General features: G+C 44.0%; 1 protein-coding gene across 1 annotated transcript in view; it reads right to left on the bottom strand.

The window, feature by feature from the left end:
• The window catches only part of VPS52 (VPS52 subunit of GARP complex), a 64,554-nt gene that overhangs the window by 30,457 nt on the left and 7,097 nt on the right, over window positions 1–27,000 (bottom strand). Inside the window, exons 7-11 of the mRNA XM_085855694.1 lie at window positions 24,049–24,076; window positions 22,608–22,625; window positions 17,057–17,095; window positions 4,795–4,805; window positions 1,754–1,787 (exon numbers count right to left, since the gene is read on the bottom strand). Coding sequence (XP_085711820.1) covers window positions 1,754–1,787; window positions 4,795–4,805; window positions 17,057–17,095; window positions 22,608–22,625; window positions 24,049–24,076 — 130 coding nt within the window. The remainder of the gene's footprint in view (window positions 1–1,753; window positions 1,788–4,794; window positions 4,806–17,056; window positions 17,096–22,607; window positions 22,626–24,048; window positions 24,077–27,000) is intronic.

Here is a 27,000-nt window from a genome sequence, read left to right as displayed (position 1 = left end):
TTCAATGATGCAACTTCGACATTAGTAGAAATTGGATAAATCACTACGGTACATGGGATTTGAACCTGGCCCCCATCATGTGCTCAGATGGGAACATCAAAAGAAGCAGTGTGATGACATCATTGAATTATGGTGTGGACAGTAGGATTGCATGATCAGATTGAAAAAATTCCCAATCCACAAGCATCAAAAAAGCATCCGTTGAACGTTGTTTTTTTCTGTCATGTAACCGAGTGTCACAAATCCTGACGTACTCGAGTCAGCAATGACGGTCGCTGAAATGACGATGGAGAAGTGAGCATCTGCTAACTGCTTAAGGCTAAGCCTTGGCTGCAAGAATCCTATCAGTTCCTCCAACTCCAGAGTCACATCCATCTTTCCATCTCCAAGCTGGAACACACAAGAGGATCATTAGAAACTCCCCTGATAAGTTACCCCATGATTGGCAATTTTAAAACAGAGTGCAGTCCATCCATCCATCCATCCATCCATCCATCCATCCATCCATCCATCCATTAGGACCATACTCAGTACAGAACATCCGTGCTGCCGAAGCAGTCTCCTGTGTTATTGGGCACAATGGACGAGTCGCCACTCCGACGCAGGATACTCGAATGGCTCAATCATCCCAGCAAGCTGGTACTCAATTTGCCGACCTCAGAGGGATGACAGACTGAGTCAACCCCATCTGGTATTAATTCAACAGCAGGATTTGAACTCAGGACCCTCGGATCCCAAGCCCGTCACCCTAACCATTAAGCCAACAGTCACACAGCTGATTAACATTTCATTCTTCTGAGACTAGCTGAGAATTACAATCCTTCAAAGTGCTGCATTCACCACCACATTGTAGTGGAACTGTTTCCAGACGATTACACAACCTATCTGATCATTCAAACAGAGCAAGATGTGACCCAACTACAAGATGACCTCAAGATGGCTGCACAGGCCACAGACTGGATGGAACTGAAGAACTAAAAATGCTAAGTTATCACAGTTACTCGAAAACAGACACATGAAGAACACCTGTACACCCTGAATTAATAACATTTGTTATTACCCGAAAATGTTTGAGATGTGGATTCAGGATTTTGTCCCCATCTGCATCTTTGAGACCAAATCGAATCAGCACTCGTCCAGCCACGGGCTCTCCAAAAGTGTATCTGCTCCACAATTGGGTCACAGGTAAGCAGGTAAGGTCACATTCAGACACATTTCATTTTGTGCAGCATTTTAATTTATACTTCATCGGGTTAATGTACATATTAACAGCACAAATATAATGAAAGAATGGTAAATTCAGTAAGAGAAGAGAAGGGGGGAGGGGTAAAGAAGGAGGGGAAGCGTGGAGTGGTGTAAAAGGGGGGAGGGGGGAGGGGGTGGGAGTTAGATCAAGGAGGTTTGGATATAATATGACAAAGCGGGGATATAACATAAACAAGAAAATCCAACGCTGGTGGAGGCCATTCAGCCCACCATGCCTGCACGAACACGACACCAACCCATCAACACAAGATCCAAGGAAGAAAATGCCAAAAAAAAAAAATTAATAAAACAAAAAAAATTGTATTTTTTTTTATTGTCATTTTTTGTATTTTTTTGTTGTTGTTTTAATTTTGTATTTTTTAGAATATTTTCTCCCCCTCAGAGAGGGGGCATGGGCTTGGTTAAAAAGACATCATCAACCACACAACCCCCCTTAACAGCACACATCAACCACACAACCCCCCTTAAAAACACACATCAACCACACAACCCCCCTTAAAACACAACAACCACACAACCCCCTTTAAAAACACACATCAACCACACATAACCCCCCTTAAAAACACACATCAACCACACAACCCCCTTAAAAACACACATCAACCACAAAACCCCCTGAAAAACACACATCAACCACACAACCCCCTTAAAAACACACATCAACCACACAACCCCCTTAAAAACACACATCAACCACACAACCCCCTTAAAAACACACATCAACCACAAAACCCCCTGAAAAACACACATCAACCACACAACCCCCTTAAAAACACACATAAACCACACAACCCACTTAAAAACACACATCAACCACACAACCCTCCTTAAAAACACACATCAACCACACAACCCCCTTAAAAACACACCTCAATCACACAACCCCCTTAAAAACACACATCAACCACACAACCCCCTTAAAAACACCCATCAACCACACAACCCCCTTAAAAACACACATCAACCACACAACCCCTTAAAAACAAACATCAACCACACAACCCCCTTAAAAACACACATCAACCACACAACCCCCTTAAAAAAACACATCAACCACACAACCCCCTTAAAAACACATCAACCACACAACCCCACTTAAAAACACACATCAACCACACAACCCCCCTTAAAAACACACATCAACCACACAACCCCCTTAAAAACACACATCAACCACACAACCCCTTAAAAACACACATCAACCACACAACCCCCTTAAAAACACAATCAACCACACAACCCCTTAAAAACACACATCAACCACACAACCCCTTAAAAACCACATCAACAACACAACCCCCTTTAAAAACACATCAACCACACAACCCCTTAAAAACACACATCAACCACACAACCCCTTAAAAACACACATCAACCACACAACCCCACTTAAAAACACACATCAACCACACAACCCCCTTAAAAACACACATCAACCACACAACCCCCTTAAAAACACACATCAACCACACAACCCCACTTAAAAACACACATCAACCACACAACCCCCTTAAAAGCACACATCAACCACACAACCCCCTTAAAAACACACATCAACCACACAACCCCACTTAAAAACACACATCAACCACACAACCCCCTTAAAAGCACACATCAACGACACAACCCCCTTAAAAACACACATCAACCACACAACCCCCTTAAAAACACACATCAACCACACAACCCCCTTAAAAACACACATCAACCACACAACCCCCTTAAAAACACACATCAACCACACAACCCCCTTAAAAACACACATCAACCACACAACCCCCTTAAAAACACGCATCAACAACACAACCCCTTAAAAACACACATCAACCACACAACCCCACTTAAAAACACACATCAACCACACAACCCCCTTAAAAACACACATCAACCACACAACCCCCTTAAAAACACACATCAACCACACAACCCCCCTTAAAAACACACATCAACCACACAACCCCCTTAAAAACACGCATCAACAACACAACCCCCCTTAAAAACACACATCAACCTCACAAACCCCTTAAAAACACACATCAACGACACAACCCCCTTAAAAGCACACATCAACGACACAACCCCCCTTAAAAAAACATCAACCACACAACCCCCTTAAAAGCACACATCAACGACACAACCCCCTTAAAAACACACATCAACCACACAACCCCTTGAAAACACACATCAACCACACAACCCCCTTAAAAACACACATCACCCACACAACCTCCCTTAAAAACACACATCAACCACACAACCCCCTTGAAAACACACATCAACCACACAACCCCCTTAAAAACACACATCAACCACACAACCCCCTTAAAAACACACATCAACCACACAACCTCCCTTAAAAACACACATCACCCACACAACCTCCCTTAAAAACACACATCAACCACACAACCTCCCATAAAAACATATCAACTACACAACCTCCCTTAAAAATACACATCAACCACACAACCCCTTAACAAGACCCCCAACAACAGCACTCCGCACACAATCACCCAACACACAACCTCCCATAAAAACACACATCAACCACACAACCTCCCTTAAAAACACACATCAACCACACAAACCCCCTTAAAAACACACATCAACCACACAACCCCCTTAAAAACACACATCAATCACACAACCTCCCTTAAAAACACACATCAACCACACAACCCCCTTAAAAACACACATCAACCACACAACCTCCCTTAAAAACACACATCAACGACACAACCTCCCTTATAAACACACATCAACCACACAACCTCCCTTAAAAACACACATCAACCACACAACCTCCCTTAAAAACACACATCAACGACACAACCTCCCTTATAAACATACATCAACCACACAACCTCCCTTAAAAACACACATCAACCACACAACCCCCTTAACAAGACCCCCAACAACAGCACTCCGCACACAATCACCCAACACTCAAACGACCGTAAAGTCCTATCAACATCCCCATACCCATCCATGTCCATAACTTCCAGGTACCTATCTAATTCTAATTTAAACTTATCTACATTTTTCTGCTGCCACTACCTTTCCAGGGAGACCATTCCATGCATTAACTACTCTCCGAGTGAAAGTCCCCTACCTGACTACCGTCTTAACTCTCCTCTTCTTTACTCTCAGGCTATGGTCCCTGGTTCTATCACTGTCTACTCTGTTGAATAATTCATCTTAAATTATTTTATATCTCCCTTTCATTATCTTAAACATCTCCATCATATCTCCTTGTAACCACCTCCTTTCTAGTGTATAAAGCCCTGTCTCCTTCAGCCACTCCTCATAGCTGAGTCGAGCTCGGCCCGGAATCAATCTCGTATCCCTGCGCTGAACCCACTCGATGGCATCTATGTCCTTCCGGAACTGTGGTGATCAAAACTACATACAATATTCTCGATGTGGCCCTCACTAAATTCGTCTACAATGTTCACACCTCTTTTTATTTATAAATGATCCCCCTCCTTATATACAGCCTCAAACCCGATTTGCTTTACCTATAGCTGCCTGGCACTCTGCTGCCTTCTAACCTCCCACATCCATTACCACCCCCAGATCCTTCTCCTGTGCGACACGCTCCAAAATTACCCCTTACATCCTATAATCTCTATTTTCATTGTTCTTTCCCATTCCCAACACCTTACATTTGTTCAGGTTAAATTCCATCTGCCAGTCTTCTGCCCAATCTATGAAAGTATCAATACTTTCCTATATCTGATCACCACCTCCTCTGCTATCCACCTCACCTCCAAGCTTTGTGTCATCTGAAAATTTAGAAAGCTTACTCTTTACCCCACTATCCAAATCGTTGATGTAAATAATGAATAGTAATGGTCCGAGTACTGATCCCTGAGGTACCCCACTAGTTACATCCTCCCAGCAAGACATCCTTCCACTCACAGCCACTCTTTGCTTCCCATCACCAAGCCAGTTTGCAATCCAATAATTATCTACCTGACCAGCCACTCCACAAGCCCTCACCTCGGATAACAACCTCCGATGTGGTACCTTATCAAATACCTTCTTAAAGTCTACATATACCTTGTCCACTGCCTTTCCCTCATCCACCCAATCAGACACTGCTTCATAGAACTCAAAAAGATTTGTTAAACAGGAACTACCTTTGGTAAACCCATGTTGCCTACCTTTAATTAGTTGGTATTTGTTTAAATGGTTCCTCATCTGGTCCCTAATTAATGTCTCCAACATCTTTCCCACAACTGAAATCAAACTAACAGGTCTATAGTTTCCCAATTATTCTCTGAATCCTTTCTTAAATAATGGTGTTACATTTGCTACTCTCCAATCCTCCGGTACCTGTCCTGACTCCAGTGAACTATTGAAAATATCCGTTAACATCTCACTTACCTGCTCAACCACCTCCCTCAATACTCTCGGTTGCACATTATCTGGACCTGGTATGGAGCCTAATCTACTCTTAGATTACTAAACTGTTCCTTTACTTCCTCCACTCTGACCTGGATCTTCTGTAAAAGCCCTTCCTCACCTCCTTGATAGATACTCTCAGCTATTGGCAATTCTCCTGACTGTTCTTGTGTAAAAGTTGAAGAAAAATACCTGTTTAATAAGCCTGCCGTCTCACCTTCATCACTAACCACATTCCCGATGCTATTCCTCAATGGGCCCACATTGGTCCAAACCTGTTCTTTTCCCCTGATATACTTAAAGAAAGCCTTGTTATTATGTTTAATATTCTTAGCCATGTTCTTCTCATACTCTCTTTGGCTTGCCGAGTTCTTTTCTTCACTTGCCCCTGTTTACTCCGATAATGATATAAATCTAACTCCGGTCCTGTTATTTAAAGCCTAATAAATACCTTTTGCTTCTCCTTAACAGTATTCCTTATCTCACTGCTCAACCACCCTGGTCTCTTTCTACATCTAGTTTTACACCTCATTGGAATGTACTTACTCTGCACTCCACACATTTGGTCCTTGAAGGTTTCCCATTTCTCTGATGCTGATTGCCCTGTTGTTGGAGTCTCCCAATCTACATCACACAATTCTCTCCTCATACCCTCAAAGTTTGCCTTCCTGAAATCCAATAGCCTCACCCTACTATCCTGGACTCTAACCCTCAACAGAATCTTTGCACACACAATGTTATGGTCACTTGCTCCAAATGCTCCCCAACCTCCACCTCCTCTACCATATTGGGATCGTTACTTAAAAGGAGGTCTAACACTGCACTCCCCCTCGTGGGCTGATCTACAAACTGGGTTAAAAGCAATCTTGGAATAAAACTAGGAAATCCTCATCTACTCTTCCCTTTCCCTGTTCCTGGACCCAATCTATCCCTGGCAAGTTAAAATCCCCCATAATCAATACTCTTCCCTTACCACATGCCCTTTTGAATTCTTCATGTTCTCCTCCTTCAACTTCTTCCTTCCCACTTGGAGCCCTATAAAAGCATCCCGCCAGTATCTTACTGTATTTACAATCTCTAATCTCTACTCATACAGAATCCTCAACATTTATTCCTTCCTTAATGTCACCCCTTTCTCTTGATGCAATGCTGTCCTTTACCAAGATTGCTACTCCACCTATTCTCTCCTTCCTATCACACCGATCCACCTTGTAGCCTTCTAATCCTGTCCTCCAGTTACTCTCCTCCTTAAACCATGTCTCACTCACTGTAACTATATCGTACTCCTCGCTATCTACTTGGGCTTCAAACTCTTCCATCTTATTATTTAAACTTCTGGCAATGGCAGAGAATATGTTTAACTTTTCCCTTCTTGAAATTCTATTTTCCTCCCTACACCATTCTTCCAGCCATTAGTTGATGTCTGTCTCTCTGCTCATAATTTCTATATTGTTTCCTAATCTTGGGAGGATCCCAGAAAACATGACCTCACCACCCTTTGCTTTCAGCCGATTTCCCAATATCCTGTATCTATTTTTCAAAACTTCTGAGTAAACTTTCCCAACATCATTCACACCGAGGTGTACCACAACCAACTTCTTCCTGCGATGACCGAGAACAACATCATTTACCCTTCCTTCAATGTCCCTAACTCCCGCTCCTTCAAAACGACACAGAATTCTGTGTCTACAATCCTTCCTGCAGAATGAAGAATCAACATGTTGAATAATCTCATCACCCACAAAAACTGTCTCCCAAACCTCATGTCTAACAATTTTTGTCCCTACACCACTGCCTGCACCTGCTGCACCTCCACTGCCTGCACCCGCTGCACCTCCACCACTGCCCGCACCTGATGCACCTCCACCACTGCCCGCACCCGCTGCAACTCCACTACTGCCCGCATCCGCTGCAACTCCACCACTGCCCACACCCGCTGCAACCCGCTCCATTGCCCGCACCTACTGCACCCCTGCCACTGCCCACGCCCACTGCACCCCCGCCATTGCCCGTGCCCACTGCACCGTCACCACTGCCTGCTCCTGTTGCACCATCACCACTACCCTTCCCCTTTGCACCGTCACCACCGCCCGCCCCCATTGGACCGTCACCACCGCCCGCCCCCGTTGGACCGTCACCACCGCCCGCCCCCGTTGGACCGTCACCACCGCCCGCCCCCGTTGGACCGTCACCACCGCGCACCCCCGTTGGACCGTCACGACCGCCCGCCCCCGTTGGACTGTCACCACCGCCCGCCCCCGTTGGACTGTCACCACCGCCCGCCCCCGTTGGACCGTCACGACCGCCCACCCCCGTTGGACTGTCACCACTGCCCGCCCCCGTTGGACCGTCACCACCGCCCGCCCCCATTGGACCGTCACCACCGCCTGCCCCTGTTGGACCGTCACCACCGCCCGCCCCCGTTGCACCGTCACAACCGCCCGCCACCGTTGCACCGCCGTCACCACTGCCCGCCCCCGTTGCACCGCCGTCACCACCACCCACCCCCGTTGCACCATCACCACCGCCCGCCCCTATTGCCCCGTACCCACCGCCCGCCCCCATTGCACCGCCACCACCGCCCGCCCCCGTGGCACCGTCACCACCGCCCGCCCCCGTTGCACCGTCACCACCGCCCGCCCCCGTTGCACCATCACCACCGCCCGTCCCCGTTGCACTGTCACCACCGCCCGCCCCCGTTGCACCGCCGTCACCACCGCCCGCCCCCGTTGCACCGCCGTCACCACCGCCCACCCCCGTTGCACCATCACCACCGCCTGCCCCCGTTGCACCATCACCACCGGCCATCCCCGTTGCACCGTCACCACTTCCAATATCCTCAGCAACCTCACTCCACAACCGAAACCAACTATTATCAACAAATTTCTCACATTCTGCTACTTACTGCAAATTATCGATGCATTCCTTCAACCCAGTAATAACTATCCTCAAGTGGGGGATTTCCTCACACTTCTGACAACAATAAGAACCCTCTGTTTCCCCCATTGTTGACGTGGTCCACATTGAGCAAATGTTACATTTTACGTACTCCTCTTCCTTTCTCCTTCCCTCTCTATTTATAACCTTCTTCACCCCCAAACTCCCAGGGCCCCAACTGACTTATTGAGGGCAATAACAATATTGAGACAACTGACAACTAACAATATTGAGGGCCTCCATCCATTGTTGGGAGAGGAGAAGCAGCATGTCCAAAGAAGACTGACCAGGTCTGAATCAGAATTGTTGATCTGAGATGAGGCTGTTGGAGAAAAGAAATGGTCTTATGTCAACTACGATGATGGATTCCATGACCACGCTGATGATTCGGAGTAAGCCAATTGGTCTGTAGTTAAGGGAATCCATTTTTGAACCTTTTTATGTAAAGCTGTGATGTTGGCTGATTCCAAAGCAGATGGAAGATGACCTATGGTAAATGACAGGGTGAAAAGGGTAGAAAGTGGAAGTTCAAGAGCAGCAGAGCAGGCTTCTAAGGAAACACAGCTACTGTCCGGTTCAGTTGCAGAGTCAGAGTTGAGGGTTTCCAAAAAAAATTCAACCCTTTCAGTTGCAAAAGACACAGAATCCAGGAGAAATTTGGTACGAATGGGAAGTATGGGTGCAGAGAGGGGGGATTAGGGGCACAAGATTTTGAAGCAAACCCAGAATTGAGGCATTCAGACTTCTTTCAAGGGGAGTCGGTTCTGGTGCCACTTGAAGTGAGGAAAGGGATGGAAGGGGAGCATACACCAGAGGCAGACTTGACAAGGCACCACCAGGTTTTAGAGGAGGGAGACAAGTTTGAAACTTCATTCTTGAAATTGGACAGATGTTGTTTTCTGGCTCTCCTATGAGTAGACACACAGTTGTTGCAGCCTTTGTTGAATGATCTGAGGTTCCTTTCGGTTGGATTTGCATGATCTGAGGTTGCTTTCTCCCAAATATCTTGCTATTGCCATCACTTCTGATCTGAAAAGGAATGAGTACATCACAAATGTATAGCATAAAGCTAACAACACTTTGGCTTCCCTATGAAGGAACTTGCACATCAACTCTACAGACGTGAAGGCAAAGCATACAAAGCCCTTGTCAGGCTTCTGATAGAATATGGAGCCACTGTGTGGGATCCTTACACAAAGAAATACACACACTTACTCAAAATGGTACAGAGAAAAACAGCTGGATACACACTCAACATGGTTATCAAAATTAATGAATGATCAAGGACCGATTATAATAAGCATTCCTTTTTCGCCAGGACGGTGAAGGCATGTAATGGTCTACCCATTGAAGTGATGACAGCACCATCCAGCGAAGCTTTTCTTTGTCCTTGTAGTACACACTCACTCCACACACACACACACACACACACACACACACACACACACACACACACACACACACACACACACACACACACACACACACACACACACACACACACTAAAACAAGTTCTACAAGAATCTTCAAGATTGGAAGAGGCAGAATAACCAGAAGATGAACCAGAAGAAGAAAATGGAAGGGGAAGAGAAGAAGGGTGCATGTGGTGCACGTGGTGTATGTGTAAGTGGGGATGGGAGGGGGGATGGAAGTGGAGGTAGTGGATGCCATTTTATGAGTTTTCCACACGACGGTTCAGCTCGTGGATTCAATATGCTTTGAAATTTCAGGTGGATCGTAGAACATGAGGTGCCTTGCCTGGCTGTCACGCTGACCTTCATACTTTTGTCAGTTGCCTCAAAATAATGTTTTTGTGGCTTCACTTTCACCTCATATCTTGGAAGAACTGAAAAGAAAAAATAAATATTTCAAGTGAGGGCTTTAAAAAAGTAATAGGAACAACATCCTTGGGATGCCAGAGATACTTATAGGGATGCTTTACTTCACGGAATGAAAGCCTAGCAATATCTCCAGATACTTTGTACAACGATCTAGTCTTTCAAAATGATGGGAAAACTATGCTTTTCAATCGGTATGTGCTTTCTACTGTTGATGAAATTTATTTTTCTTTGTTGATTATAAGGATAAGCACAACCACATTTGGTGTGTTATGGTTAGAGTGTCTTCTCTGAGTCTGGTAGGTTGGTGGTTCAAACCTGATCTTGAACATTTTGTCCCAAAGACTTTCAAAAGGGTCAGCCATCTGTGTGTTTGTCTGTTTGTCGGCAGAATAACTCGACAATGAGAGTAGATGGGATCACCAAATTTGGCACACCGCTTCATATCGTGAATATCTTTGACGAGTTCAACTTTGAGCTCCCAAGGAAGAATATAAAATGAAAATTAGTTCACACGACAATGTATGTTAGTGCCTTCTGGGTGGTATATTGCACAAGAAAGCCACCGCGTGAGTCAGCACCTCCAGTGAGTGTGTTATTTCTATTATCGCTCACTTTTCTAACAGTGTTTTCATGTTTGCACAATGAGAACATTAATTAATCGATTTTTATTACAGTATACTGATGTAAGGCTCATGTTGAAGCTCACGCATAAATCGCATGCAGGAGTAGGGGACAATAGGAGACATGATTGCACTTTCGCATGAATATCAAGGACATTAATATACAATGGACAAATCAACATAATGGGATTTTAAACCTGGAATCCAATAATCATGATCCCTGTGTTGACATGGCAATGCAAAACAAACCATGCCAAGTTTATCTATGAGCAAACAGACAGACGAGACAAATCAATGATTGATGAAACATACAAAGAACAGGCAAACAGAAAGAGGAGGTTGAACGTACCATGCTCTTTGACCTCAAATCCTGCAGTCGCATTGACTGCTGGAAAGTTACTGTAATGTGTCACGATTCGCCAGTTCCCAGATCTTTGTGGTCGAAAGAGGGTAAATGTGCCCAGGAATGCATGCGATGGCAAATAAAGAAAGACAACAAAGTAAATAAACCAAACAAGGAAAAAAAAACTTTAAATTGAGGTTGATGTAAAAAAAAGAGGAGTTTTCAACAAACTTCATGGAGTCAAACAAATCACGAACTGAAGCTCGAAGCACATGTGGATTGAAGTGGAAACTTACTTTGCTATTGGAGGGATGATAAAACGGTTTCCACTGATGATAAGGTTTCTTGCAACACTTTGCTTTTGTTCCACCAAAACACCATCGGGGCTCTGCAACAGACGGAATTCTTACAATGATTCACGGACCGGTGTTTGTGTGTTTCTCAGTTTGTGCCTTTGTTTGTCGGGCTACTCCTCCTCCAGTTCTGGCCCAATTACATTCAGACTTGTTACAGAGGATCAGCATAACCCCAATTAATGTTTAGGGGTGTTTTTATATTTGCCAGTGGTCTTGGGAGGGGGAGGGATGCAAATTCTCCATGTAAATATGTATCATGTAGCACCACCTTCAGGTAGGGGAGGGTATTACAAGTCTCCATCATTTCCAGTGCAGTATGTCTGTCCCCACGTTTTACAGTGCAGTATGTCTGTCCCCACATATTACAGTGCAGTATGTCTGTCCCCACGTTTTACAGTGCAGTATGTCTGTCCCCACGTTTTACAGTGCAGTATGTCTGTCCCCACATATTACAGTGCAGTATATCTGTCCCCACGTTTTACAGTGTAGTATATCTGTCCCCACGTTTGACAGTGGAGTATGTCTGCCCCCATGTTTTACAGTGCAGTATATCTGTCCCCACATTTTACAGTGCAGTATATCTGTCCCCACGTTTTACAGTGCAATATATCTGTCCCGTTTTACAGTGCAGTATATCTGTCCCCATGTTTTACATTGCAGTATGTCTGTCCCCACGTTTTACAGTGCAGTATGTCTGTCCCCACGTTTTACAGTGCTGTATGTCTGTCCCCACGTTATACAGTACAGTATGTCTGTCCCCACGTTTTACAGTGCAGTATATCTGTCCCCACGTTTTACAGTGCAGTATATCTGTCCCCACGTTTTACAGTGCGGTGTTGGTGTCCCCACGTTTTACAGTACGGTGTTGGTGTCCCCACGTTTTACAGTGCGGTGTTGGTGTCCCCACGTTTTACAGTGCGGTGTTGGTGTCCCCACGTTTTACAGTGCGGTGTTGGTGTCCCCACGTTTTACAGTGCAGTATATCTGTCCCCATGTTTTACAGTGCAGTATATCTGTCCCCACGTTTTACAGTGCAGTATGTCTGTCCCCACATTTTACATTGCAGTATATCTGTCCCCACGTTTTACAGTGCAGTGTGGTGTTTTTGAATTATAAGCAGTAGGTATGTTTTTGCTTCATGCACGTAACCCACATTTTTTTGGGGTATTTTTTGCCCACACAGATCTGTCACTTGCCTGGACACCACCCAAATAAAGGTATGCCTCAGAAGAACCCGTTACATGCTTGGAACAAGATCGCCCATAGGGGCAGGTACTCTGCTAGTACTTAAAACACACATCAGCAAACAATACAGCAAAAACTTTTAACTACAACATGTTCAGGACTCAATGGCTGGCAATCTTATAAAAAAAAGCCTTCAGAACAAAACTAGTGGAAAGAACAACAATAAACTAGACCTCAAAAACAATGATTTATAAAGAAAACAAATTGTGAAATCAGGAACCTTGTGTTTCCGAGAAATGCACATCTGATGTTTCCCCCATCCTCGCACCATATGTATACACGAGTCTGACCTTCACCCCATATGTGTACATAGCAAATCGATGGATCGTAAACCACGAGGGTTTACAGGAAAGGTAAGATAAATAAATATACACTGTACACGATTTTGTGAGGAATCATTGGAGGTGATTGATGGAATTGGGATGAAGAAATAAGACATATTAGCTTTCCTGCATGTGTTCAAAATGTGAGCAAATAACGTTTCGGTCAAAAACATTGTCATACTCACAAAAATGTCTATGGTGACTTCATTATTTGATGGAACAAGATTCAGGTCCATTGGAAACACACGGAACTTCACTGTGGAATGGAATGGAAAAGGGTGTGGCACATATCATTGCTTGTACAGCCTTTCCATTCTCTCAAACATAACGAAAAGACCAACTTTCTGCTCATCTTAGATACCTCTCCAAAACTGTCTGTCCATTGCGAGTTATGGAGTTGTTGATACGAGTTACCTTCACTAAAATCTCAACACAAGTCTTCATTCATGGTTCAGCCATAGATTTCCACGAGGAATTCAACACTCGCTACACCTGATCAATCCCAGCCAGTTGGTCCTCCTCTAGCCCAAGCTGGAGTGTATCTCAGTGTCAATACAAGCTCAGGTTATACCTTTCTCTGTAGGATTGTACACAGGCTTGTCGGTCTGTACAAACAGGTGACCACCATCAAAGGAAACCAGAAGAGGAATGGTCTTTTTCATGAGGCAACCGCCTCCTTGGCACTCAGCGACAAGTTCAACAAACGTTTTTCTTCGTGTATCCATTCTTCGAGGCAATATCTGTCACACAGCATCATGTAAATATGTTGGTAAGGTATCTCCAGGTATTGCCACAAAAAATTTACAAGGCAGTGTAGAAAAAGACTGATGTAATTTGAAGTGAAACTCTTTCATTCTTCCATCCATGTCTAATACATTCTTCAGCAACCCCTTCCATGTCAGATCTGGTCAGGTATGGCAGCATGTGCCGGAGCAGCGCGTCGCTGCATCCACTTTCTGCTGATACTCCAGAGGCCTCCGTCTGGCCATCCCCTGGGCAGATGCCTGACCCATCCCCATCTCCTTGAGATACTTATCAACCTACTGCAACCACGAGGCACATGGTCAGCCCAATGGCTTCCTCCACTCACGAGGCTCCCTCGCTGAGAGAATCTGGTGAGCAGGATCAGCGTAAGGAAAATGAGCCACATATCCATACAGCTGCAACTGATGCTCACGGACTATGCAGGAAACAAATCTCATCCGATTCTCTCTCTGCAACCGCTCGTTGGACACAAAATCCGACCAGCGATAGCCAAGGATTCTCAGATGAGACCTGGTACCAAAGGAATTGAGTCTCTGTCTCAGATCCTTGGTCAGAGTCCAAGTCTCGCATCCATAGAGCAAGACTGGAAGCACCAAGGACCTGAAGACTCGTATTTTCGTCCTCCCGCACAGGTACCGACAGTGCAGCACCCCATTATCCAGTGAATCCATGACTCCCAAGGCCTGACCCAGAAGTTTATTTATCTCTGGTCACAGCCAGCAGAGACATGAATATCACTGCCAAGGAAAGTTAATCTCTCCGTGACCTCAACATACCTCGCCACAAACAGGTACAGACAGGACAGCAGCATCCAATGCTCCAAGATGTCATTGAAAGCCTGGATCTTAGTTTTGATTCAGGAAACCTGTAATTCCAGCTGCTCTGACTCGTCTTTCAGCACCTCGAGGGCCCCCAAAAGGACATCTAAAGTGTCTGCAAAGATGACTGCATCATCTGCAAATTCAAGGTCAGAGATCTTAACATTCCCAAACAATGCATCGCAGCTTAATCTCTCCAACATCCTCCCCAAAATACAGTCCATACAAGTGCTGAAAAGTGTGGGGGCAGTATACAACCCTGATGAACTCCAGTAATAACTGGAAATAAGTTTGAGATAGTACCACCACATCTCACAGCACTCTCAATACCACAGTAGAGTTCAGACATCAGTTTGATCAGTTTTGGTGGCACCCCACGAAGATGAAGAATCTGCAAAAGGGCATCCAGATTCACTGAATCGAACACTTTGCAGAGATCAGCATAGGCTGCAAGCAGCCCGTGCCGAAACTCTCATCTGCATTCAGTGAGGACCTGAAGGGAAAGGATACGGTCAATCGTTAACCTCTTTGGTGTAAACCCTGACTGCTCTGGGTAATGGGGCTCAAGCAGATGGTGGTTAACGCTATCAAAAATTATCTGAGCAAAGACCTTGCCCGGCACTGAGAGCAGCGTCACACCTCGGTAGTTGTTGCAGTCCTGGCGATCACCCTTCCCTTTCCAGAGAGGGACAACAAGGCCCCTCTTCCAGTCAGGTGGGATGATTATTGTGTTCCAGGCAGAGCATAGACCTGCATGCAATGACATGAGTACAGCATTTCCACCAGCCTTGATTAGTTTGGCGTGGATGCCACAGTTCCCTGAAGCTTTACCCCATTTCAACCGGTTCATCACAGCGTGTGTTTCCACAAACGAAAGTGGATCACAATTCATTGAAGGGTCAGCATTCAGGATAGTAACACCCCTGGCATCCAACTCGACACCAGGTGGATCAGCCTGGTATAGCCACTCAAAGTAACCGGCCCAGCGAGCCTTCACTTCAGACCGCTCTGTCAAGACCCCACCAACCTCTGCTCGAACAGCAGTACACCGAGGGACGGGATTGGAGGAACGCAATATGCGAATTCCCCTGTAAGCAGGACAAGAATCACTTGACCACAGGTGATGCTCTACCCCCTCACAGATTCCTTGCACATAGCCCTCCTTGTACACCCTTAGCGCACGTACAGTTTTACGCCTCAACTCCCTGAACAGCTCAGCTGTGCCATTCAACCTGGCCCTGCGACTCTGGACAATGGTATGCAGTGTCCCTGGAGAGACAAAATCCTTCTTTTCCCAAAGGTGAGCTCCAAGACATCCACCGGCAACATTAAGGATGGTGGTCTTGAAGGCACTCCACAGCTCTTCAGGATTCCTCAAAGCACACAGACCACCCAAATCCCCACTCAGCCTGCTCACAAACTCCTCAGCTACCCTCTCATCCTAGAGCTTGCCAACATCCATCCAATGTTGGGATGGTAGCATCCTCTCCAATGTTATGCTGCAACTTCAGAGTTGCTACCGCAAGCCTGTGGTTGGTTTTGAGGAAATGAGCACTCCGGATAGACCCTGCAGTTTTGGATCGTCCACGAGTGACCATCAACGAGCACATGGTCAATCTCCTTTGCCACACCGCCAGCGTTGGAATACCAAGTCCAGCGATGAGCTTGTGGGCGCTGAAACCATGAACCAGCCACCCTAAGTCCATGACTTCTTGAAAAAGTCAAGGAACTTAATGCTAATCTGGTTCACAGTTCCAGACCCATGGGGACCAACACACATATCATAACCATCCCTATCAGTTCCAGTCGATGCATTGAAATCACCAAAGACGAGAAGTGTATGACGGCTGGGGCAGTGATCAACCACAGACTCGAGTGTGGCATAGAATGCATCCTTCACGGTGAGATCACTGGCCTCAGTCGGAGCATATACAGAGACCAGGGAAATACCCAAGGAGTAATGAATCCTTCCTCTCAAAATACGCTCGTTGACCGGTGTTACCTCAATTATCATTGGAGTCAGCTTATTGAACACAGCCACAGCAACTCCTTGGGTATGGTAACCATCAGACCATTCAGACCAATAGTCGGTGTAAACACCCTCCATGATCTTGCCGCAATCCGGTGTCCGAACCTCAGAGAGTGCTGCAATACCGATGTCCAAACGCTTGAGCTCAAATAATAACAGAGACAGGTGATCATCCTCTCTTCGGGACAGGACATTCCAGGCACCCTCCCGAAGGGACCACCTCAGGTTAACCCAAGGAGACCGCCGTCTGTTGGATGACACATCCGCACCACTCCGCCACACTCCACCGTGATCTTACCCATGACGTTTACCCCGTACTTTTCCTCCTATCATCAAGGATTGGGGGTTCCGAAGGCTTTGCCCCAATCCCATCATTTGTTGTGCTGCCCTGCAGAGGGCAGCTCACAGGAGATACCCCATGAAGTAGCTTTTCAGATTTCTTTGCATTTATGGGTTTTGCGGAATGAAGGGTTTTACGGTGGCCGGAGTGCAATTCCTACCACCAACCTCCTAAAAAAGTAACCCACCTGCAGGAGGACGTCCGCAGATACAGTTGGGCACTAGATCTGGATGGCCTTTGGCTCACAAGGAGCTCCTCCGCCCTTTGGGGTTCCTGGCAGGATTTGTCAAACTCCCAAAATCCAGGTTCACATTCACCGCAACTGCCTTGCACTCCTTCAGTCCTCTCATATCACTGTTGTTGAACCCAATGCAAAGTCTTTTCAATCCCACCCTTGAATTTTAAAACAATTATAAGAATACAGTAAGGTAAAAAGAAAGAAACAGAAATTTAGTGAACAGACCGTCATGTTGACGATGCCTGCATAATTGTTCTTTTTGCTGAGAACGATCGGTTTCTCCCCCAGAAGGTTTCCGAGGCTCATGCTCATAATAGAGAGGAGGACACGGACGTCTTGGGTTGCCCCCTCTGCATGCGCTGCCATGGTGAAAGGGGTACCCACTCTGAGCACATTTGGTGCTGAGACCACCAGGCTGCGAGGGAGTGAGAAAGTATCGGCATGAACGCAACGTTTTTGCAACAACATGTGGCAGAAAAATATATCTGAACATCAAATGCAAAAGAAGAGTAAAATTGAGAAATCGTCTGCAGAAACCTTGGTGGGATTTCAAATGAGTTGCAGGAAGTATGAACACACCAAGGAATGTTGTCAGTCATGGACCATGTGTATGCACGTCTTTTCACGATAATCATACCATGGTGTGCATACCGTAGATCTGAGGAGGCTGGATTTATGGTCGACTATAGGTTTGTTACATTTATTCAGCGCAGTATTAAGAATTGGGAATAGAACCTTCTGGAACCTGAATTATGCTCTTCACTCAATAGTAATGAAGTACGTTGTGGTAGAATTTTGTTGTTAACCCACTCGATGTAAATCCTGTTACTCAATCTGTTTGAAACAATTAATTCACTCTCCACAACGGAAAGTACATTTGATCAGATAATTTTTATTAACATGGTACCATGGAGTTCAAAAACACTGAGATGGAAAACATCCACAATGATTTGCAATAACTTAAGATTACATTTCCTGGTATTTATATGCTTTTGTGGGAGTGGAGGGGGCTGATAAGCCTTTGGCAAAAGAACTCCAACTGCAATACGTGTCTACTAGGTGAAAGAATCATGGCAAAAGTTGATGTTATCAACCAGGTCACTTTGTTCCCTAGCAAGACATTCCTTTTATCAACATTTAGGTCAAAGATTCTTGGGTAAAAGGAAGCATAACTGACAGCCAATTCGACTTATAGCATAAAAATTAAATTTATAAAGCACCAGCAACAATTATTATTGAGAGTACATTAATATAATTATTTTCTTCTTCCACAACGTGTTGATTCCTTCGAATTTTCTTTCCATTACGGCTTTGGCATTCATCCACACAGATAAATGGCAGTGTGTGCGTGTGTGTGTGTGTGTGTGTGTGTGTGTGTGTGTGTGTGTGTGTGTGTGTGTGTGTGTGTGTGTGTTATTCATCAGTGTGTCTCCTCCATAACTCTAAAACCATAAGACCAAGCAGCCTGAAACTTTGCATGCAAATTAAAAAGACTCCGAGGAAATGTTTTGGTTTAATAAAACACACCCTATAAAGATAATTAACGGCCTTATTTAATTGTGTCCTTTATCAGGCACATCCTCAGCCACCACGCTTTCTGGGGTTTTGAGGCGTATCCCAGGTAACCTTGCTGGGGTCTGAAGCCGCCATGTTTTTTGGCCTGCTCAACGCTGCCTTGACTTGGAACAGGCCGCAACGATTTCTTAACGATAAAGTTGTTTTTTTTCCACTTTCTTCACTCATGTTATCGAATGCCTGTTCTTTTGTAACTACTATAGTTTTAAAATTAGGAGCTGGAGCGATTTCATGCGTTATGTGATACAATTTTCCCCAATCTACTCTCATTGACTAATTGAAGTATATCATCAAAATATTATTTCGGGTTTGGTAATAGGATATCGTCTGGATTAAACAAGTGTCAAAACCTGGAGTGAAATCTGATAATTTAAACAAATAAACGAGTCTTATAACTAAGCCGATATACCGATTTACTTTAAGCAAGCAAGGCTATCTATGTTCCCTCCTTCTTCATATATACACAAGAAAATGTGAAATTTCCAAACCATTAAACTTATCTTTTTCTAGTTTGGAGAATTATATTGAGTGAGCAAAAAAATTAGAAATGTAACAAAATTAACCACCGTCATTGAGCGATATGACTTAATGCATTCACTGCGAGACCTCTCGCTCTGTACCTCAGAGGGACTGTCTATCCATAGCATCTGCCAGATCTGTGTCTATATTTTCGGTGGTTTCGCGAGATGCTCTGCAGGAAATCAAAACAAATCTGGTGAAAAACGAACGTTTTAAAAAAAAAAGTTATAACATTTGCGCGGACCACAAACGATGTACTACGTGATGCGAGCACAGACGAGCAGGCAACATGGCAGATTATCTGCAATTTTTATTTCATGGGCGATTGAACTTTATGATGTCTCCAGGATTGTTCAACATTAAGCTGCAACTCATTTGTGGATAAGGTCATTATTTGAACAAATTCATTTTATTTCATTAACTGCTGCATGTGCAGTGAAGACCGATTTTAAAGTTAAAGGGATCCTATGTAGTATGCAGCCACAGCCTGGCCAGCCGTTCCTCATCAACCATTTAATTGGAGTGCTTGCATGAGTGCTTAAGCCACTTGCCGAGCGCCCATTGTTGATATCAACATTGTCGTACTGCACTATGTCATTCTGAGTGAATCGTTCACTCACTGCAAATGCTTTTGCCACACCACGTCATTCAGAACAAGTGGTTCGTGCTCCGTCATCCCGAGCAAGTGGTTCTTGAGCTCTGTCACCTTCAGCGAGTGGTCTGTGCTCCGTCACCCTGAGTGAGTTGTGGTGAAATAACACCCGATTTCTGAGCTGTTTGCCATATTAACGTGTTTTCTAAGTTACGGAGTCAAAATTTTTTTCCACCCATTACAGGCAGCTGTTTATTAAGATTGATGTTTGTGAACATATCCTTGAAACGTCTAAATAAATGCAACGTTGTTTTTCGGTGAAATCTACCCAAGGTTTCTGGGTTACATACAGTAAGTACTGTAACCAGTAATCACACTGACTCCAACCTGCTGATTACCACAAAATTGCTAATATCGGCCAAACACGTGTGGTGTGTGTGTGTGTGTGTGTGTGTGTGTGTGTGTGTGTGTGTGTGTGTGTGTGCGTGCGTGCGTGCGTGCGTGCGTGCGTGCGTGCGTGTGTGTGTGTGTGCATGCGCGTTGTTCATAAAGCATAACATATTCTCTCTGCTAACTCTCTTACCCCCATCCCTCTCTTTCTTTGTCCCATCTTTGCTCTACTCCATTCCAATACAGTGCAGCACCCTCCTACCACATATCTCTTACTCCCCCCCCTCTCTCTCTCTCTCCCTCTCTCTCCCTCCCTCTCTCTCTCCCTCTCACTGGACATATCTTGACGGTGGTTATGTGCAAATGGTGTTTGTCTCCGGATGTATCCAGGCAGTGTTTGTCTCTGAACGTGTCCAGGCGGTATTTATGTCTGGATGGGAGTTTGTCTCTGGATGTGTCTGAGCAGTGTGTCTCTGGGCAGTATTTATAGTATGACTGGTAGAAAATGGATTTCAGACATAATTTTGTTTCCATCTTCAGTTATTCTATGCAGAATCATTTTGATGAAATAGTATGAATCGCAATTTAATGCTCCACTGCACATCTGCCTTCCCTTCCTCTCACCTCACACTGCCTTCCCTTTCCAAACCCCTCCTCACTCCCACACCCCTCCTGGCTCCCCCTCCCTCCTCTCTCTACCCCCCCTCTTTTTCTCCCCCCCCACCTTTAGTATCCCCGTCAGGGAAGTGACAGTTGGTATTTGCAAGTAATTAATAAATGTCAGGCATCAACAAGTGAACTCGGTACCGTGATGAGATGGCATGGGGGTTGACCACATGACAACTTTCCACATTACCATAAATAACACTGGTCAACAACAAATTTGTTGTCTGCATTTTTTAAGCTGATTTAGGACGAATCTGATGCGCTGAATCCAAAACTCACATTAGTTTTGTTCAATCAGGTCAAGTTTTTGAGATATGGCCACATGTCGTTTTTTACATTTTTGTTCACATGTACGCATGTGTGGAGCATTTTAGAAGAAGTTGGTGGGGGTAAAATGTCATGTCAAATAATTGTTTTGATTGGAAATAATTATTTTAATGACAAGAAGTATTCAGGTACGATAGTTCTGGGTGATTATGTCGAAAAGGGATCAGTTTGAAGTCATAAAACCTCAAAATCTTCCAAAAATTGGTGAGGCAAAGCATAAAGTTCGTGGATCAAAACTAAAGTTAATGGGGCAGATTTTGTAATAATGTGATACAAAAAAGTTGTATTTCTTGAAATGCCACAGTACCACTCTTGGAGTGCCACAGTACGAACCCAAAGATTGGAGACTGTTCATTGACAGCAGCAAGCGATCACTGAAATGTGTTCTGCTACACAACGGCAACCAGTTTGCCTCTGTACCCATCGCTCACTCGACTACACTGAAGGAGAAGTATGAAGCGGTGAAGTACGTGCTGGAGAAAATTGGTTATGATCAGCATAGGTGGTTTATTTGTGTTGACCTGAAGATGGTGAACTTTTTGTTGGGACAACAGTCTGGCTTCACCAAGTACCCATGTTTTCTGTGCATGTGGGATAGTAGGGACCGTGCTCAGCATTACACGAAGAAGGACTGGCCTGTGCGGGAGGAATTGGTGCCATGCAAAGAAAGGAACGTCATCAACGACCCTCTGGTGGACAGAGACAGAATACTCTTCCCACCGCTGCACATCCAGCTCGGCTTAATCAAGCAGTTCACCAAGGCTCTGGACAAAGATGGTGACTGCTTCACTTACTTGTGCCAGGCTTTTCCAGGATTGACCATGGAGAAGTTGAAAGCTGGCATCTTTGATGGTTCTCAGATCCGTCAGCTCATCAGAGATCCAGAGTTCAAAAACTCAATGAACGAAGTGGAACTGGAAGCGTGGAAGACATTTGTTTTGGTAGTGAAGAACTTTCTTGGCAACAATAAGGCCAGAAACTACGCAGAACTTGTCAACAACATGCTGACTGCTTTCAGAAACCTGGGCTGCAACATGAGCATCAAGATGCACTACCTATTTTCACATATGAACCGGTTTCCTGAGAACCTGGGTTCAATGAGTGACGAGCAGGGGGAGAGATTCCATCAGGACATGAAGGAGATGGAGACCAGGTATCAGGGTCGCTGGGACGCAGTCATGATGGCTGACTACTGTTGGAATCTGAAGAGAGACCTCCCTGCCGCTGAACATTCCAGGAGTTCGAAGAAACGGAAGTTCAAGCCCTGAAGTTTGAACAGTGGTGACGCAACATGCAATTTATTTGTACTTACCTTTATCAATGCCCACCATTCAGATGACAGTAATCGATGTTTCTATCATGTAATCAATAAATGTTGTTGGCAAAACATTTTTTTTCTTAAAAACATGTTTAGGATGATATGTGTTGACAAAAATCAGCTGATAATGCCACAAAAATGTAATTGATTTTGTCACAAGATCTGATTTTTTCAAATCAACTTAGCACAAAAACCTGACCTGATGGAGAGAAACGGATGCCATTTCCTGATTCAGCAGTGCCAGAATACCCTAATTCACTTGTAGAAATTTAGACAACATTCAGAAAGTAAAAAATTGTTGACCAGTGTTATATATGCAACGTGAGCATCACTAACTAGCAAGTTATACACTCAACGAGTGACGCCAGACAAAATGCTTCAACCGTGCTCACACAGATTTAATGCATGGTGTAGTTTGAACTAACATGTCCACACAGACATCGAACCTCTCCAAACTTCGGATTTCATCCAAACGAACTTGTGTGGGTGAAATCAACATTCCATTTGCCTAAGGTGCATCACCATGTCACTATTTCTGCTTTTCAAGAACATAGAAAACAGAATTTGACGTGAATGCATCGATATATGTATGTATGTATGTATATGTACTATATATATATATATATATATATATATATATATATATATATATATATATATATATATATATATATATGTATGTATATGCCTCCCCCACGTTAGACGTAAACCCACTGTTATATGTTTGATCTCAAATAAACGTCACGTGGAAACTTCAGCAATTCCTTAAACTCGACTCGAACGTGATGACATCCTCCTGCATTTAAGTTCCTTGTAGGGGAACTCATATGTTTTTATTTTGAATTTGCTCTTTGGCAATTCGTTCAATGTAGTGATAGCAACCTGAACGAATTGATGAATATAAAATAATATTTAGTCTTAATTGATCTTTGGAACCCAAAATCGAATCAGTTCATATTTGTATTACAGTCCATACTTATGCCAAGTTTGGTTGAAATCCCTCCAGTGGTTCACAAGTCATAGTGGTTAAAAAAAAAAAAAAACAATAACGTAAGGAGACTGACGGAAAGGGATTGAAGGACGGGACGAACAACCTGGAAATATAATGCTTCTGGCTTTCAAATGTTGAGACAAAAAACCCAGGTAGTTCAATAATGGCTCTCAGGAATTTGCCTATGCTCGTGTCTGGTTCGAACTACATGCGTTACTCATCCACATTTTGTAACTGACCCTTAACGCCCTTAAAATAACTTGAGTTATAGTAACTAAAATGCTATCTACAAAAAGACAGGACTGCTCAAAATCCTTCAACGGGTGCATACGCTGCCAGGCCAGTCTGAAAGCTGTTTGGGTTTGGGTTGAATGCTGGGTTGGATTTTTATATGAAAAGTAAGGCTTAGAATTTGAACAGAATTGTATCCCTCACCTCACAGATGCTTCAGTCTGGGAAAGAAGGAAGGAACACAGCAGGGCCTGGAGGAAGGTGAGACGCAACATGATGCAGTCAACCAGTCCTCACAATGAAAGCTGAAAATGTGCCTCTGGTGACCCTTTTGACTTCCTCCATTAAAAAGTTACTTATTATTTAGATATCAATCCTTTCGACCCCCTCCCACATGTTCCCAAACTTTTATCATGATTAACCTCTTCCCCATTAAATCATGTGGTGGTTTCGCAAATGTGGTGGGATTTTCCAAATCAAGTTGAGGAAAGTGTTTTGGTTGGAAGTGGACCTTCTATTTCTCCTTGAACCATCATCCGATGCATGGCATATACAGTACTTAAATATGCCAATTCCAGGGGAATTATCCAATCTGTAATTCTGGGAAATTATCCCATCTATAATTCTGGAGGAATTATCCCATCTGTATTTCTGAAGGAATTATCCCATCTGTAATTCTGGAGGAATTATCCCATCTGTAATTCTGGAGGAATTATCCCATCTATAATTCTGGGGAAATTATCCCATCTGTAATTCTGGGGAATTATCCCATCTGTAATTCTGGGGAAATTATCCCATCTGTAATTCTGGGGAAATTATCCCATCTGGAATTCTGGGGAAATTATCCCATCTGGAATTCTGGGGAAATTATCCCATCTGTAATTCTGGGGAAATTATCCCATCTGTAATTCAGGGGAAATTATTGCATCTGTAATTCTGGGGAAATTATCCCATCTATAATTCTGGGGAAATTATCCCATCTGTAATTCTGGGGAATTATCCCATCTGTAATTCTGGGGAATTATCGCATCTGTAATTCTGGGGAAATTATCCCATCTGTAATTCTGGGGAAATTATCCCATCTATAATTCTGGGGAAATTATCCAATCTGTAATTCAGGGGAATGATCCCATCTGTAATTCTGGGGAATTATCCCATCTGTAATTCTGGGGAAATTATCCCATCTGTAATTCTGGGGAAATTATTGCATCTGTAATTCTGGGGAAATTATCCCATCTATAATTCTGGGGAATTATCCCATCTGTAATTCTGGGAATTATCCCATCTGTAATTCTGGGGAAATTATCCCATCTGTAATTCAGGGGAATTATCCCATCTGTAATTCTGGGGAATTATCCCATCTGTAATTCTGGGGAAATTATCCCATCTGTAATTCTGGGGAAATTATCCCATCTGTAATTCTGGGGAAATTATCCCATCTGTAATTCTGGGGAAATTATCCCATCTGTAATGCTGGGGAAACTATCCCATCTGTAATTCTGGGGAAATTATCCCATCTATACTTCTGGGGAAATTATCCCATCTGTAATTCTGGAGGACTTATCCAATCTGTAATTCTGGGGAATTATCCCATCTGCAAGGAAGGATTCTTCACTTGTAGTCAGAATTTGTCAAAGGTACATTGATAGGTTAAACTGATGAGCAGAGACAGCCAGAATGTCATCCCAAAATATGAGATAAACAGAAACTATAGAAATTTTCCTGTTTGGAATGATTTTCAGTTGTGTTTAATTGCCAGGCAGAGTGAAAATATTATCTCACTCCTCTCTGCACATGTGCGGTTGGACAAATTCAGAGCCAAAGTACAGTAAACTACAGGTTCGTTTTCAATTTAAATCAAGTTGTTCCTCCATCATAAACTCACGGTTGTCGATAGACAGACAGAAGTGAACCAATTGCTTAACCCCGCTTTTCGCTTTGCGTACGTGGAGTAAAAAACCCATGACAAGTGTTTTTACAAGAAATCGATTTATTACCACAAAACAAACAAGGAACATATGATTGTCCTGGTGTAGATTTTCTTTTCAGCCCTGGACTGACCTTTTCACTGATCTACTGCAATACAGTACAGGTACTCAAATCCAGTTTCTTGGAGTGAGGTACACACAAGGAAACTAGACGCAGGTGGAGGCCATACAGCCAATCATGCCTGCGTCACATCGACACCACAACAATTTATCAACACAAGATCAAAATAAGAAAATGAAAAATGTTTTTCTTATTATTATTAAGTGTTTTTTGTGGGGGGGGGGGTTGTGGGGATGTAGTTTTTGTAATTTTTTTTCCCCTTCTTTCCAGGGCAGGGGGCATCAGCCTGGGTGAAAAGCACAACATCCACAACACCCCTTGATGAAACCTCCACCAACAACACTCCGTACACGTGTTTACAATCACCCATCAATGCTCAAACTACCTAAAAGTGCTGCCAACATCCCCATACCCCTCTATCTCCAATACTTCCAGGTACATATCTAATTCAAATTTAAACTTATCTACTGTTTCTGGTCCCACTACCTTTCCAGGGAGACCATTCCATGCATTAACTACTCTCTGAGTAAAAGTCCCCTGCGTTACTGCAGTCTTAATTCTCTGTGAGAGTAAAGAATAGAGTTAAGACAGTAGTAAGGTAGTGGCAGCAGAAACAGTAGATAAGTTTAAATTAGAATTAGATAGGTACCTGGAAGTTATGGAGATAGAGAGGTATGGGGATGTTGATAGGACTTTTCGGTAGTTTTAGTGTTGATGGGTGATTGTGTACTGAGTGCTGTTGGTGGGGGTCTCATAAAGGGGTGTTGTGTGTTTTTTTGCCAAACCCATGCCCCCTCTCCTGAGGAGAGAAAA

The sequence above is a fragment of the Eptatretus burgeri genome, chromosome 14, assembly GCF_056783735.1.
Source record: "Eptatretus burgeri isolate ZD-2024b chromosome 14, Ebu_testis_v1, whole genome shotgun sequence".
Taxonomy (NCBI): Eukaryota; Metazoa; Chordata; class Myxini; order Myxiniformes; family Myxinidae; genus Eptatretus; species Eptatretus burgeri.
This window is presented reverse-complemented; position numbering and strand designations above follow the sequence as displayed.